This window comes from Triturus cristatus, chromosome 8 (assembly GCF_964204655.1).
Source record: "Triturus cristatus chromosome 8, aTriCri1.1, whole genome shotgun sequence".
NCBI classification, from domain to species: domain Eukaryota; kingdom Metazoa; phylum Chordata; class Amphibia; order Caudata; family Salamandridae; genus Triturus; species Triturus cristatus.
The window spans coordinates 169,724,568-169,742,175 of NC_140591.1; the positions used below are offsets into that span (position 1 = coordinate 169,724,568).

The window sequence follows — 17,608 nt, forward strand, 5'->3', positions numbered from 1 at the left end:
TCTTCTTCTTGGCACTTGGCAGAGTCCTCAGTCCAGAAGTGTTCTAAAGTTCTGGGGTCAGAGCCCCACTACTTATACTACTTTAAACCTTTGAAGTAGGGATATTTCAAAGGGTTTTCTTTGTAGTGCAAAGTTCTTTTCCTGCCTAGTCTTAGCTCCTGACACAAAGTCTAAGGGGGGGCGGGTTTGGGGGGCGGTGACAGCATTGTGAAAGGCCATGCACAGCCCTATTCAGGTGCAGTTCGCAGCTTCTCCCAACACTCTAGCTCAAGAAGACCTGGTGATGGGCCATCAGGATATGCAGGGCACACCTCAGTTTCCTTTGTGTGACTGTCTAGAGTGAATGCACAAACAGGCCTCTGTCCGTCTAAACCAGATGTGGATTCCACAGGCAGTCAGAGGCACAGAATGGTAAAGCAAGCAAATGCCCACTTTCTAAACATGGCATGGAAGTCCAAATCTCTAGCTGTTCCCAATTGAGAGCTACACTTGTAATATGTTACAAGACAGTTCCAATGATAGCCAAGGTGAGAGCTAGTCCTTAGATAAGTGAAAAACAAAATTGGCATTATATCACTATTGGGGCATGCAAAACACACCAGACACCAGTACATGCCCTACTTTTCACATACACTGCAGTGATAGGTCTGGGATATGATTACAGGGCTACTCGTGTGGTTTGCACGATCAGTGCTGCAAACCCACTAGTAGCATTTGATTTACGGACCTTGGACACTCCTAGTGCACTTTACTAGGGACTTACCAGTAAATCAGATATTCCCAATCGTGGATAACCAAACATAATTAAATTTGCACCGGGAGCACTTCCACTTTAGCACTGATCAGCAGTAATTAAGTGCCCAGAGCACCTAAACCAGCTAAACATGAAGTCCAGCACACTCTAAAAAACAGAGGAGGTAGAGGCAAAGACTGGAAATCATGCCAAGGATGCCAGGCCTAATGCCCAATGTTAAATAGTAGACCCCAGACCCATACTTTAATTGTGAACACCTGTCTCATCTCAATTTGTGCCATCGGGGAATTGTTCACTTTGTTTTATGTTATCCTTTTAAATGAATTTGAGTAATATCATCATAAAAATGGCACTTTATCACTGTTGCAATATGAATGTATGTGAGAGTAAAGTGTCTACAGCATGTACAACAGCACTGTAACCCTGTATTAACGGTTATATCAAAAAATGCTATACATACAAACCTTTATTGATATTGAAGACATCCAATACCATCATCCTAACACACTACTTGTATATTGATTGAATATTGAATTGTATGAATTAGCTGATGAAATGCCAATGAAAAGATGTTTAGAAAACTGCTGTTTTAGAAATGGTCAATGTTCTAAAGTTCAAGCTGTTATAGAGTGCATGATTGGGAAACAAGGAAACCCTACCCACAAGGAGCCTGGGTATTGTGTGCTGTAAGGAGACAATAGCTCATGCGGATTAATACTTATCAATATAGTATGTAATCTTAAAATAATAATCAAAAAAGAAACGGGGATTATGAAAGATGTCAGAAGAAAAGGCAAAGCCGTACACGCTGGTTCTTATTTTGTGAAGAATGATCTTCGTTTATATTACTAGAATATTGACACAAAGGGTGCACATAGATATACAATACAATTTTGACATTAAACAAACAAATTACAAATTAGTGTCCCAATGAAAAAAACCTAAACAGACAATTAACATACCATACAACATACAAACAAGGTTTTGATTTCACTTTACAAAGGCAATCACATATAATTATTAATTTAAATTGGCAACACTTAATTAATGTAGGTGTTGATTAGTGATTTGCCCATCGCGTCAACGGCGTTTCGACCCTGTTCCAACTTAGAGGGTCTCGTCAGGACTGTCTAATATAGGGACACCTTAACGTCCAGGACTGGTGTATATACGGTGACACCGTGTTCGAGGTGAAAAGATAAAATATACTCACAGGTACCCAGCCGGGTGCCCTGTGAGAGGAAGCTCACACGGAGGCAGTGGCCCACTGTGACTCGATGTAATCGTAATTGTGCGTGAGGTAGGAGTACTTCTATATTCCACACCGATCAAGGTTCCAAACTTTAGTATAGCTGTCAACTCGTGGTGGCGAGTCCGATCAACTCTCTCTCTTCTGCCGGGTTTCCGAGTATCCCGCGAAGTGCTGCAGCAGGCGAACAAGGTCCTGTCTGCGAGGTACAATCACCAAAGGCCAAGGTGAGAGCTAGTCCTTAGATAAGTGAAAAACAAAATTGGCATTATATCACTATTGGGGCATGCAAAACACACCAGACACCAGTACATGCCCTACTTTTCACATACACTGCAGTGATAGGTCTGGGATATGATTACAGGGCTACTCGTGTGGTTTGCACGATCAGTGCTGCAAACCCACTAGTAGCATTTGATTTACGGACCTTGGACACTCCTAGTGCACTTTACTAGGGACTTACCAGTAAATCAGATATTCCCAATCGTGGATAACCAAACATAATTAAATTTGCACCGGGAGCACTTCCACTTTAGCACTGATCAGCAGTAATTAAGTGCCCAGAGCACCTAAACCAGCTAAACATGAAGTCCAGCACACTCTAAAAAACAGAGGAGGTAGAGGCAAAGACTGGAAATCATGCCAAGGATGCCAGGCCTAATGCCCAATGTTAAATAGTAGACCCCAGACCCATACTTTAATTGTGAACACCTGTCTCATCTCAATTTGTGCCATCGGGGAATTGTTCACTTTGTTTTATGTTATCCTTTTAAATGAATTTGAGTTATATCATCATAAAAATGGCACTTTATCACTGTTGCAATATGAATGTATGTGAGAGTAAAGTGTCTACAGCATGTACAACAGCACTGTAACCCTGTATTAACGGTTATATCAAAAAATGCTATACATACAAACCTTTATTGATATTGAAGACATCCAATACCATCATCCTAACACACTACTTGTATATTGATTGAATATTGAATTGTATGAATTAGCTGATGAAATGCCAATGAAAAGATGTTTAGAAAACTGCTGTTTTAGAAATGGTCAATGTTCTAAAGTTCAAGCTGTTATAGAGTGCATAGCATGTGGCTAGGCAGAGCCCACTAGGAGAGTCTACCCACCGTATGGAAACACTCCTCTGCACGCCATTAAGAGTCTACCTAGAAGGAAGTGATAGGGGTACAACTCCTAAAGGCACTTTTATTAACAAGGGCAAATTAGATCACTGTAAATGGGACTGGGCCAACCTAAGCCGAAACCGCAAAGGATTTTTTTTATTTTTATTTTTTAACAAATTTTATTCGTTAAGTTGCACATATAAAGGATTTTTAACAACCTAGATTTCACTACAGTCTCATAGGCCAAAGGAGAACACATTTTGAGACTGGATTCATGCCCTAAGATTCTCTCATCCTCTTGTATTTGCACAAGCTTTAGTCTGGCTAGCCCTAGTTGGGTTATGACTCAGACCTTAGCCAGACTGTCACTCTACACACTGTCACTAACACAGAGAGTCAATCTGAGACTTATGCTGTTTACCATTGTTGTGTGTGGTGACATATGAGGATTCTTCACACCTAGTAGGTCATGATGCACCCCCCCTCAACAATGCTAATAAAAAGTGCTACGGTTTCTTGTTCAGCATACATTTTACTGTTTGAGTAATTATTCTAAATAAGTTATTTAACCAGACACAATGGTTCAAATATTAGCCGCGAGACAATCTCACTACTACTATCATACTGCTTGTAGAGGGAATCCCATTTAATATTGCAACACACCGCCCTACTTTGTACTAGTTATTGGCAAATTTCCAAAGGCTTTGTGTGCAGAACTGAAAAGCAAGACCCTTAATGACAATTTGGAACACTGCTTCCTCTATCAAAACAGTGAACTGGACTCCTGTATCTGTATTCAGTTCCATATTTAGAAATCGTGTACAGTTGCGAGTCTAGAGATATTTGATGAGATCATTAACGGCTATGAGAGGAAGCATAATCAGTTAATAATCATCTCTGTTGCAGTTGATATTTTTTTTCATTGCAAAATTTGTCTGGTATGAGTTCTAAAGGCTGTATTTGTCCCTCTTCATAGGGTTCAGATGATTGTTTGGTGAAAATATGGTCCACTTATGATGGGCGTTTACTTGCTACACTCAGAGGGCATTCAGCTGAGATTTCTGATATGGCTGTCAACTATGAAAATACACTCATTGCTGCTGGAAGTTGTGACAAAATTATCAGGGTTTGGTGCTTGAGAACCTGTGCCCCAGTTGCTGTACTCCAAGGACACACCGGTGCAGTTAACTCTTTGCAGGTAAACATTTTCTTTTTTAACTCCTTCAATTAATTCCAAGTTGGATGTGCTTTAGTTTTTTAGTGGCATCTGGTGTCTTTGCCCATCCACTATTTTCTGTTACATACGAATTTGTTGTGTGACAGAAGTCTGGAGATTGACTTTATGCTTCAATTGCTGATGTACTATTGAGCAACGTAACTGTCGCCTCAAGACACAATTTTAGGCAGGATAGGAATGGTGAGTTCAGTTGAGTATCTATTTTTCGGGTGTGGTTGCACACTGACTAGCAATCCTGTCCCTTGTCCTATTCTAGTCCTCCCAAGGGATCAGAGTAAATGTTTTGAAATGGAGCAAATTTATTTGCAGAATCCATAGTGTTTGTTTGAAAGCTCATAATCATTAGAGGGACCTGGTTAAGCCTTATTGCTCCATGGGTGCAAGTCAGTTAAAATTGTTTACAGTGACTGGTTGTTTTCAAGATACAGGCACTTACATTTTGGTTCCCTAGATGGACATTATAGTGGATGCTGACCCTTGATTTACCCCTGTCCTATCCCGCTTTCCCTCAAAAACATTGAACTGGTTGGATCTGCAATTTATTATGCCTGTATGATGCTCATATTAAAGTAATAAGTTGTTATCCCACTACCCCATGAGAAGCGAGTGACCTGACCTCTGAAAGAGCATAAAACCCAATAGCTGATTTAATCCCAACTTAGCTTTACTACATCAACATTTTCAAGCACATTGTGACATTATATAGCTTCATTCTCCTCTTCAAGTTGCAGACTTGAAATGATCACACCCATGTGAGGGATCCGAATAGGTATCGTCAGAATATATCTTTTGAATTTTTTTTTTAAAGGAAAAATCAAATTAGTCTGGGAAGAGATTATCTATAGCTTACCAAACAAGGTATGTATTTTTGTTTATTAGTGAATATTATATGATAGCTTGGTCATTAAGCTTTGTGTATACCTTTTTGAATCTACGGTTAACACTTCTTAAATTTCATTACAATGGTCTAAGCTCCCTTTTGCTCTTGCTTCATCTGTAAATTAAGCGTGTTCTCGGGGTATAACTATTAGGATGTTAATGTGTATAGTTCTCTGTCCTTTGAACAAAAAAGAAAGTGTTATCCATTAATTAACATGCACCTACGTATATTTATCAGTATTTTTGCTTCAGCACAAGATGTCCCTCCTGAATGTGTAGTGGTTTGAGAGTCTACCTCTGTTTCTACTTTACATTACTGGAAGGTATAAATATCGAGTTATCCTGATGGGTTTTCTCTTTCTTCCATTCCTCAAGCATCTCACCTGTGGAGAAGGGAGGACTGAATATTTCAATGTTTATTACTATTAATGAAAATCATGATAGAAAATAATCCATTATCCATCATGGGTACCTTTATTAATAGCCAACAAACCACTACCCTCCCTCATAGGACCATCGGAACGTAAACCTGGTTTTGGGTCTCTTTCTTACTTCACTAGAACATCACAGCAAACTGTGGAATTCACTGCTGCTGTGATTCATGCCAGGACTTTGGTTATTCTCGGCTGCTTCAAAGTGGCAGTGGAGTTTTCTTAAGAATTGGATGATCTGGCAAAGGAAAATGTTTTAATGTAATCCATCAATCATAGGTTTGTATAGCGCAGTCTACTCACCCGGAACAGGTCTCAAGGCGCTGAGGGAGGGAGAGTGGGTAGGGGTAGTTCCTCTGAACCAGAAGGGTCAAAGAGTTCCATCGAAGAGCCAGGTCTTGAGGTCCTTTAAGAATTTGGGTAGCGATGCGGTTTGTCGGAGGTGGAGATGGAGGGAGTTCCATGCCTTGGGCGCGAGGAGGGAGAAGGAGCGCCCTGTAATGAAAGTACCCATGGAGTAATAAAAGTACCTATGCTGGAGAGCTGGTGTTGAAGGGAATATCTTTTACTTACACACACGCAGCATTATCGTATAAGTATTTTCTGGAGTATGTCATATAGATGTGTTTGTAGCTCTAAGAGTGCCGATTAGTGGGATTTATTTACAAACTTTCTATAGGTCTGTGTTTTTACTGAAGGAGACCCCAAACCAGGCTCTGTTGTCAAGCCTTTTGGTGGAGAGGTGTACAACCTTTTTGGCAACCCAGATTTCACCACAGTCTCCTAGGCCAAAGGAGAACAGATTTTGAGACTGGAATTATTCCCCAAGCCTCTCTAATGCTATTTTAGTTGGGGGCAGGGGGTGAAGTATGAAGTGCTTCAAAGGTTGCTGCTCTGACAGAACAAGACTGAATCTGCCTACTCTGTGTTTCCAATACAAAGTTTTTTGATGGCCAAATGAGTTATTTTTAGTTTTACATGCGACCAGAGTTGTATGATTTGAAAGAATGGGAGTAGGATAGGGTATTTAGAGCCAGTATGTTATAAACCCCCAGTCATCCATTAAAAGTGAAGGCACACGGTGCACCGTGAATAAGAGCTTGTGGGAACACATATGACCCAATACTTACTTCATCAGTGCTTTCCTTCAAACGCCTTTGATGTTCAAAAACCCATTGTTTATCTTTTTGGATTTGGAAGTATTTGGTACTTTTGGCTTCCAAACAATCCAAGTGAAGTAGTGTGGAGACCTCTTTTATGCACTTCAGTCACCAAGGGCAAAGAAAGCAGCGAATATATATTTTAAACATTATTGCACCAAAAGAAATTTGTGAATCTCTGCCGTCAGCTTTAAAGGGTTTTTGGAGCCAGAAACTTCATAAGGACCTTAAGTTAAGAGGATGTTGTTTTTGGAGGTATATAGTTATATTTAAAAAAATAAAGTGAGTATGAGGTCCACCATGATTTTGGATCACTCGAAGGATTCTCAGCCCTATGTTGTATTTTTTTCTATGGTATGCATAAGGGACGATAATTGCGTAGTGAAAGGTTGTCAGGATCACTTTAAGGCGTGCCCAATCCTGCGGGAAACCTCAACGCATTTTACGTGATAAAAGAAAAATTCCCTAATGCGTGAGATCTTGTCATGGAACAGCACTCAACAGAGATGAACTTTCTTGTAATCTCCGAGGGCCAGGAGGATAAAACACCATAATGAAGACATTTCTGATTGCGAGAGCAGATAATTCTACTTTGTGGCTGACATGATAGATTAGACCATATTGAGAAGAAATTGTGATTGTATTTAGGTGGAGTTTAATATTCAAGATATTGCTACCAGACAAATGTTTACAGTACTCTCAGGCATTGGATCTTTCAGAGATTCTCTTACTTGACTCATTCCCCATTGTTAAGCTGAGAGTCCCACCGTACAATTACAATAGCAGCAAGGGAAAATAGCTCTGCTTCAGTACTCCCTTAACATCATTAGAAATTTCAAATTCACCACCACGGTGACAATATACAGATCAAAGAAAAACTTTACAACTTCACCAGAACCTCAGGCGATAGCCACCTCCAGCACGAGCGCAACTTCACCAACAGCCTGTTGTCATTGCTTCAGCTTGGAAACCGTTTTTGACGTTGGCACTGCTGATGTCTCATCTATGGTGCACAATAAAAGACTAATATATATATATATATATATATCAACCACCAACTCCGATCTTTGCCAAAAGAAAGGACACCGACACCAACAACTTCACTGAATTCACAAGTTTAATGCTCTCACTCCATTGCTACGCGTTTCGGCATCACTTGCCTTAATCATGCAACAAGAAACAGGTTCGGTGTGTGGGTTAAAATACAAATAACGTAAATTGCAAATAAAGGTCACATGGTTTTTCACACCAATCACTTGCTAATGGACATAGAAAGAAGACTTCTCATTGTCATGTAGGACTTTCTCTAATTCATTTCTTGAATTATTTTTCATTTTTTTATCTAAAACAAAACTTTATCCAAAACAGGCAATACCTAATAACCAATATTGCTTCATATTTGTCATGCAATCATCCTCGTGGCTGTAGGTAAGAGAATGAAAATATATAGATGCACGTGAAACAAAAGGACAATTTTAAAAGAAACTATATCGGAAGATTCCTTATTAAAAATATCCGTCAAAACTCCTTCAGTGCAAAATTTTACCAACAATAAAGTGGACCAGTGCTCGTCTCCCAATATATCAGTAAAGTGCAAGTGCAAAAAAAGTGCAGAACCATTTCATGTTTCGCATCATATTTCCTTTCTTCAATCTTTTGAAAATATTCCTACTCTAAATTCCTGGGCAAATGCCCTACAAATATCACCCCCAATTTTTTTTTTTTTAAATCTATCAACGTTCTTTCAGTTTGCATATGACAAATGCATAATTTCTCCTTGCCAGTGATAAAATCAAGTACACAGTGTCATCTGATAACAATCAATGTCAGCCAGTCATTATATTCGTACTCCAAGTGGAGTCTATGAATCATATACATTGTGGCAGGTAACAGTTTGTTTTCTTCGTTTGTCTTATCATAATGGTGATTTCTACATCCTTGCTCATGGTTCTGACTTTCTCTCTGTTGTTCTCTGTCTGTTTATTGCTTCATCTCATTCTTTTATCCGTTTATTTTCTCCTTTCTCACCTTTCTTTCTCATAGTGTTTCTTTTTATGAGAAATATCTAAAAGGTAAACCAATCAGGAATTTAGAGTAACAAACAACAAGCTAGTCAAATACTGTACAATTTTGAGCAATGTCATATTTCTAAGGATAGGCAACTGTTAATACTCATATCCTTATTGGGTTGAAATGTCATATTACATCATAAAAGCCACCGTGATGGCATTATCTAAATGATTTACTATATACATAAAGTGCAAGTGCTTCTGTAAGTAAAAATCCCTCAGATATTGGTCTACGAACCGTCCATTATAGCAAGATTTCTTAATGCCTAAAACACGAAGTAAATACAAATTGTTGTAAATTCCCTTAATCTCCTAAACAAAATTTCGACTGGACTGACGAGATTTACAAACACCTGTGAATTTTTTTTTTTTGATAAAACAATCATCAACTTAAAAACACAGTGACCTTGTTAAAATGCTTACACAGTTATGTTAAAAAACAAACACTCAAAGGATCTGTCTAATTTTGTTAATTTTGTAAATGAACATATAAATCTTCCTCAGAGTTTAGACCAAATGGCGCCTTCGTGTTGAATAAGACAATATACTTTGATTCCAGTTGTCTCAATTTGCGCTCCCTGTTTCCTCCCCTCCGGGATTTGGGAACTTGATCTATAGCAAAGTAACATATTTCATTTATATCCCCATTATGGATCTCATGAATATGTCCAGCAACTGCATAGTTGGGGTCTTTGTTGTTTATTGCCCTCAAATGTTGCAAGATTCGAATATGAACCATATGTATCGTGCTGCCGACATACAGTTTGGGACAAGAGCATTTTAGTATATAGACTACAAACTCACTTCTACAATTTAGCGAGCATCTAATCCTCCATGGATTTTTTATCAATGTTGATGTGACCTGCGTTTCATTTTTCCCAAATTACAAGCTTTACATTTTAGACAGCGGTGAAAGCCTGGGCTAGGTTTAAGCCACATCTGTTTAGATTTTAATTCTGGGCTTGTTACCACCAATTCATCTGTCATGGATTTGGTCTTTCTAAATGTTAACAGCGGTCTAATGTGAATAAGGTCACTCAGAATAGGATCTCCTTTAAGTAAGTGCCAATGCCTAGTTAGACTGTGTCTAACATCTGCCTGATATGCTGAAAAACCAGTTATTAGTCTTAATGCACTTCCCTTATCTTGTTTCATTTTAACAGTTTGCTCATTAGGTATCTTAAGGAGCTCTTGTCTTTGCACATCCTCAACTTTTTTCATTGCCTGATTAAGGGTGCTTGCCTCAAAACCTCTTTGTAAAAATCTGGAATTGAGCTCAGTTTGTACTTTGGTTAATTCACTGCCTTCACTGCAATTCCTCTTCATTCTGATATGTTCTCCATATGGAATACTCTTTTTTAGACACTGGGGGTGATCACTCCCAGCGTGTAAAATCGAATTTCCCGCAGTAATTATCCTGTAGGTCTTCGTGTGAATGCTCCCATTCACAACGTATACTTCCAGATCTAAGAAGGGTACTGATGATTTGCTGATGGTTTCCGTGAATTTTAGATTTAAATCATTATCATTGATGAAATCAATGAAATTCTTTGCACTCTCAATTGTCCCATCCCATAAACAAATCACCGATGAACCGTACCCAGAAAATGGGGGGGAGAGAGAGAGAGAGAGAGATATATATAATCTCATACCCCTCCAATCATGAAAGGTAGAGGCCACAGAGGGGATTTCTTCCGAAGCGTTTATTTAAAACAAGCATATGGCGTGATGTATTTCGGACGCCGCTGTCAATCAAAGTATTGCCACACCTGCGTTCTTAAATAATCCTGCACTCTCCCATTGGCGGGAGCTTCTGACCCTCCCCTTCACATGACCAGCAATAACGTGAGTGCTGTAGATACTGCATCTCCCAGGTAGCACCTTGCTGGAACCAATACTGCGAGGGGATGGACTCGTAAATATCAGTCCAAATGGATGTTTGCTGTGCAGGATTTAGGCGCAGAGTGTCCGATATTGAAGTTGTCCTTGATGACAAAATAGACGCTTCAACGAGTCCGCATAACATCCCAGCCTTTAAAAATAAGTTTCCACCGGGCCACAAACAGGAAAACAATGTGACCTTCTCGTGAAGTCACGAGCTGTGAGTCACAGAAGCCCTTGTTTAGCTTACTCCTGGAGGCGGGCTGAGGTAAATCCAATCCCTTGGAGAAAAACGCACACTGACACCGCAGAAGCCAGTAACTCCTCAGCCAACTTGTAATATGGGGCCTCTAAACACGCCTCTGGCCAGCACGAAAATATACACCATACGCCTCCAATCATGAAAGGTGGAGGCCACACAGGGGATTTCTTCAGAAGCGTTTATTTAAAACCAGTATATGGCGTGATGCATTTCGGCTGCCTTCAGCCTTCTTCAGGCGCCGCTGTCAATCAAAGTATTCATAGCATGTGTTGCATGTGACTTTGCTAAATTTACATAACACATATTTTCATATCCCAATACTCACCAAACACTGCAAATACCTGTGGTTCAAAGTAGCTGGGTGCCGCTAAGAGTTCAAGATGCTTCTATAGGGCCTCAAATCAGCAACAAGGATTTTTCAAAGTGTACAGCCCCCAGAGCAGTGTTTCTTAGGGGGAGAAAGGACACCAAATCTTTCCTTACTCACAGGTTGCAGGGTCATCAGCAAATGCATGTTTAATCTATGCCAAGCTATTGGTCTGAAGTCCAACCTGACAAAGCCTCATTTAAATCCTACCAAACTCTTCTAGCTCTTCTAGCTTCAAGGAGCGTTTCTATGTACAGTTGATGAGACTGCTTTTCCATCACAGGAAACAATTTTAAAATTACAATCCTGGCATCATGGATGCACAGATTGAAATTGATATACATCTTCAAATCCCTCTTAGGAATGATGCATTTTGTATATTCATTTGATTCTTCCCTGCGGACAAAAGATGCATCCTTTATAGAATGAAATAGACATCCAGGGCTTCAAGTGTTCATATCTTACGAGTCCGACTTGTCGGAAAAGTCAATGGAACACAAAGTGCAAAGTCTGATATTCTTCTAGATGCAGATTCTCCAGTATTGGATCTTTCATAGATTCTTATGTTTGAATCATTCCCGTTGTCGTAGTGGGAGTCCCACGGTTTTACTATAAAAGCAGTAGATAATACAATCATAGGCTACAATACAATGAACAGTCACTGCAATAGACCATCTACTTTTTTTTGTAAAAAAAAAAAAAAAAGAACCAAACTTGAACAACAACTGATAAAGCAACAGCTCCCTGTAGAACACTCCTAAATGATGCTAAGCTCTTCAGATTTTCTACCGCACATCGTGTGACAGTAAGTCTCATTTCTTCCAGAAAATGTTGGATTCTTCAAAGAAAGATCTGATGCCATCCCTAAGGATGAGGAGAGCTCTGCCTCACATAACTCTCTGGGAAAATATATATAAATATCATGTCATGAAGCAGCATGTTCCTCACAAAAAGGGAAAGCATTAATTTCCTGCTGAGGAGAAAGCCCACCTGGCATCAAAACATGAGAAAACCTCATCAGAGCCCTCTTCTATACAGATTACAGTCCCTTCAAAGCTTGTGACGTCGAAAGCACTGTCCTCTGAATCTCCGTCGACACAGAAATCACCACCGGGTCATGGTTCGCCTCCATCGTCGTCGACTACCTTGTTGTCGAAAAACAGCACCGTCAACAAAGGTTTCCACTGCGCTGTCGACAGCTGCTCCTATGTCGATGCCTGTACCATCGGCGAAGATACCCCCACTGACGATGACTTCCTTGTCGAAGATTCTTCACTGTCGACAACCACTTCCTAGTCGTCTACATCTCGTTGATGACGCTTGTTCCGTCCACGACCACGACCGCAACGACGACAGTGTGAATCCAGGCAATATCATCAGCAATTCCCATAATGCCCTCGTAGACGACAGACACCTCTGCTGCCGATGAAGCTGACTACGATGCATTCTACACCTAGCCTTAAAAGACAGTTGACACTGCAGCTTACTCCTCTTTATCCGTCAACGACGTTCTCGTCAACAAAACGTCAACTAGGCATTTTCTTTAAAATCCTTGAGAGATTTCACCTTTACCTCCTTCAACGTTTTTGGAAGAGGCAGATGAGGATGACATGTTTGACCCTGCTCACAGTCCTTCTCAGCTTCATGTCCAATATCAAGACGATGATAAAGATGAATATGAGGGCAATTATCAACAGGATTTATGTTAAACTGCAATTCATGGAACCTGCTCTTGAGCTCAATTAGTTCAGGATTTGCAAAATATGTTGCAGGATTATGTTACTCTTTTTCCTTCATTGACCAGTGCACCTCCACCTCCTCAGGCATCTCCACTACGCATGTCTTAACCCTCCCCTAGAATTTCACCAGGAACAGATAGTGTTCTGCCTCCACAGCAACATGACACCTCTGATGATGAAGATGTAGAGGAAGGAGAAATTTGAGGTGCTAGACAAGCTGGCAATGAATGGGAAGAATAATCTCCACAATTGCTTCCCCATCTCCTCATTCTCCGCCGGAAGACATTGGCGGTTTTCATGCATTGAAAGAGCAGTCTCTTGGTTTGTTACTAACGACAGTCAAGCAGTCTGACTGCCTTCTTTATGACTTTAAAGACCAATCTAGGAAGACTGAGAGCAATCCCTAGAATAGACCATATTTGGGAGGAAGGTGTGAAAGTCATGAGAACACCTGCTATAGAGATCGCGGGTTTGGCTAGAATTGATAAGAAGTACAAGGCTCCTGATGTACCAGCTTGCCTGGTAGGACACTAAAACCAGACTCGGTAATTACTCAAGCTGCACAACGGAGCTCAAGGAATCCTTCAGCGCCTATCACTACTCCATCAGATAAAGACAGTAGGTGCCTTGATAACATTGGCAAGAGGTTTTCCACCACCTCCGGTACTACTGTGCGTGCGGCCAATGTGCTAGCAATAGGCAGATGGCCGCCAAATGTGATCCTATATCGCCCCATACATTGATCTTCTTCCAGAAGACATGAGAATAGAGGCGAGAAAGATTCCTTTAGAGGGAGAAAGATGTATCTCGGACATCATGGATGGGTCCATGGATGTGGCTTCCCTGGCCTTTCGTCAGCTTGCTGGAGCAGCCGTCCATAGATGTCAGGGTTGGCGGGCACCAAGACTGCGAAAGCTTTGGACACGCTCCAATACAGGAAGACACTCTTTCGTGGAGCTCGTGGTAGAGGAGCCTATTCATTTCATGGTTGCTACCAGAGATACCAACCTCAGACCTATCAGTCATTTCAACCTTCCTTCCAGCAGCAACAGACCTATTGTGTACCACTGCAGGCTGCATACTACAGGCAACCTAGACATAAACAACCAGTACAGTCTAGAGAAGCTGTTAAAAACAGTGAGGATGTCTTGGCACCCGCTGCATTTTCCCTTATCAGACCATTCAGAGGAGCACACATCTCAAGTTATTTGTCATTGGCAAAAGTTAACCACAGACACATGGGTCCAGTATATAATAAAGTATGCCTTGCGGAAATTGCAGTGTCTGTCACTTGACATGTCCTACTAAACACTTGGACCTCGAGCTCAACAAAACCTGGACGCAGAGGTCACGCACTAATTGTAATTCCACAAATGTGGTGTACTTGATCACATGCCCCTGTGGCCTCAAGTATCTGGGTATGACCAGCAGGAAAGTGAAGCAGCGTATTTGCGAGCATAGAAGCAACATCCGCTGTAAAAAGAACACAAGTCGCATGACTGAACACTTCCTGCAGAACAATCATACAACCAATGATCTCAAATGGACCATAATTGAGCAGATCAAATCCAGCTCCAATACCTCCAAACTCTTGTTCGAGAAAGAACACCAATGAATTGACAGGCTTTCCACGCACAAACATGGGCTTAATGACAATATCCCATGGAATTCTGTTATGCGTAAATAAGGGGACTACCAGTCATCCCACTGGACACTACATCATTAGTATTAGCTCCGGCATTAATGGTTTACTCTAGACCCTATCAGTATGAAGCATGGCACTAATGATATAATCCTGAACTGAGCGCCAGTCATACTTTGTTTCACTGTGATTGTTATTATAAACTATATTTTTACAATTCTTTACCTCAAAAGGCGGGCATTATAGATATTTTTACATCTTTTGGGCAATGAGAGATTGTCAGGACATGCGACAACCCTAATAATCAGGAATACGCCCCGTACCAAATCCCCATAGGTCCACTAATTATCTACTCTCACTCACAGAGAAATTGGGTGCACATTCCATTCATTTCTTACCATAGACATTGCGCCTACACTTATTAGTGTTTCCACTCCCCTTTCTGACATTTAGTCTTGTTGACATTACGCAAGATAAACGCAAGTAAGATTTTGGCACGCAAAACCACGGTGACTCTATTAATTTGCTTCTGTCTGCCGAGAAGTGCTCAATAAAGATTTACAGTTGACTATCCAGTAACCGGGTTAACGGTTTAGTCTTTTTGTCATGCAAGGAATGGCGTACGTGATGATGCGGACGCGGTCACATTATGCGTGATGACGTGCCACGCCTGTGAACACAGCTATGGCAGCATAAAGATGCCAGTCAGGGGCTCCCCGCATCCACGAGGTCCCTGATCGGGTTCGAACCAGGTGTCGAGTGGGCACTTGGATTTGGCGAAGTGAGTACCAAACAGGAAGCTCCAGCTATCGAGGTATTTTCTATACTTGCTGCTCCTCCAGCATTTATCTAAAATACTCTTTTACCCTCCATTACAGTGTGTAACAATAGTCCACTGTCCCCCGCTTGGATCCATAGGGTAACGGTCTTTCAAAAACAATGTAAGTCTTGTTTTGCTGTTTCTCCCACATATTTTAGTGTTTACGAGTCTTTCCCTACCGACTCAGTACCTTCCCTCTAAATCTCAATGAGATTCTTATACAAGCTCCAAACCATCCAGAACGCTGCAGCCAGACTCGTCCACGGGACACCACGTCACAAGCACATGACCCAATACCTACAAGGCCTCCACTGGCTCCCCGTCGAGAAGAGGGTCACCTTCAAATTCCTTACCCACGTCTACAAATCCCTCAACAACATCGAACCCAAAGGTAATTTTAACCTCACTGTGTTATTTTTCACTCCCTGCACAGTCAAAAAAAAACATGCTCTGCTGTAATCAGGCTTTGTAGCACACCCGAGAGGCACTCGTCCCCTCGGGTTGGAACCCTATCATGAAGCATGTCACCAACTAGGTTGGTGACATGCTTCATCATAGGGTTGGTGAGTGAGGGTTCTTTTTAAAAAACACTCCTCAGGTAATGCCTTCCAGTTGGAATCACTCTACCTTTTGTTTATTGTATAATAAAGTATGGCCATACCCTGGAGTTTGTCACAGTACCACCTCCTCATCCACCACAAAAATGTCTACCCTCCCATCTTTAGTTATTCAGGAAGGGGGCATTAGCATGCTACAAAAAGGAGCCGTAGAAAGATTGCCATGCTCTCAAAGGGGAATGGGTGTCTAATCTCACTTTTTTCTTATGAAGAAAAAGTCGGGAGAATGGCGTACCATTCTGGACCTCAGAAAACTCAACAAATACCTACAGAAAAAATCCTTCCGCATGGTGACTCTTCAGGAGGTTTTGCAATGAACCATTCGGATTTTCTGGCCAGCCTCAATTTGCAGCATGCATATTTACATATTCCTATCCATCCCAAACACCGAAGGTCCCTTTCACTGTGGCATGCACGCACTATCCAGGTCCTCCCCTTTGGCCTCCGCTCAGCTCCTTGGGTATTTACCAAATGTCTCGCTCCTTTGGCAGCACATCTATGATTACGAGGCCTGCAGATTGTCCCGTATCTCGATGATTGGCTAGTGAATGCTCCTTCTCTTCACCAGGCTTCGGAAGCCATATCCATCTGCCTACTACTGTTTCGCTCTGGGGCTTTCAGTCAACTACCAGAAGTCCGTTCTCACACCCTCTCAACAGATAAATTTTCTCGGAGCGACTTTGGATACACTCCAAAACAAGGCATTCTTATCCACATAAAGGCAAAATACCATATCGTTGGTTCACAGTCTCGCCAAAAAAGAGTTTGCTTCTGTTCGTCTCCTCAAATTATTTCTCTGCATGATGTCCTCAGCCATCCTCATGGTGCCCCACACATGTCTCAGAATGAGACCTTTCCAAGAGCAGTTGGACAGACAATGACTTCAAGTGACTGCATCATTCAAAGACAATATTCAGATCACTTTAATAATGAAAAAAAGCACTTCCTTGGTGGCATTCTGCAGCAATCTCTCTGTGGGTCTGATATTCCTCTCTCCACTTCTAGAGTTCGTGCTGACCACGCATTCCTCATTGGAAGGCTGGGAAGCCCACCTTCAAGGCCTCCAAGTAAGTGCCAAATGGTGTCTCTCTCTCCCTCTCTCTCTCTCTCTCCAAAATGCACATCAACTTCCTGAAAGGGAGGGCAATTTTCCTAGCTCATCAGTCGTTTCTCCCAAGAATAAGAGCATGCTTCATCCTCATTCGTACTGACCACACCACCTGCATGCACTATCTCCACAAGCGGGGAGGAATGATTTCTCAGATTTTCTCCTCAGAAGCCCAGAAGATATGGAAATGGGCTATGCTACACCGAATCTTCATCAAACCGGAATATCTTCAAAGAGTGAGAAACAACCTAGCAGACACCTTGAGT

At 41.3% G+C, this 17,608-nt stretch overlaps 1 protein-coding gene across 3 annotated transcripts in view; it reads left to right on the forward strand.

Annotated features, from left to right (window-relative positions):
* The window catches only part of BRWD1 (bromodomain and WD repeat domain containing 1), a 2,304,433-nt gene that overhangs the window by 345,465 nt on the left and 1,941,360 nt on the right, over positions 1–17,608 (forward strand). For all 3 annotated transcript variants that reach the window (XM_085621250.1, XM_085621251.1, XM_085621252.1), the window contains exon 8: positions 4,107–4,328. In XM_085621250.1, coding sequence (XP_085477376.1) covers positions 4,107–4,328 — 222 coding nt within the window. The remainder of the gene's footprint in view (positions 1–4,106; positions 4,329–17,608) is intronic.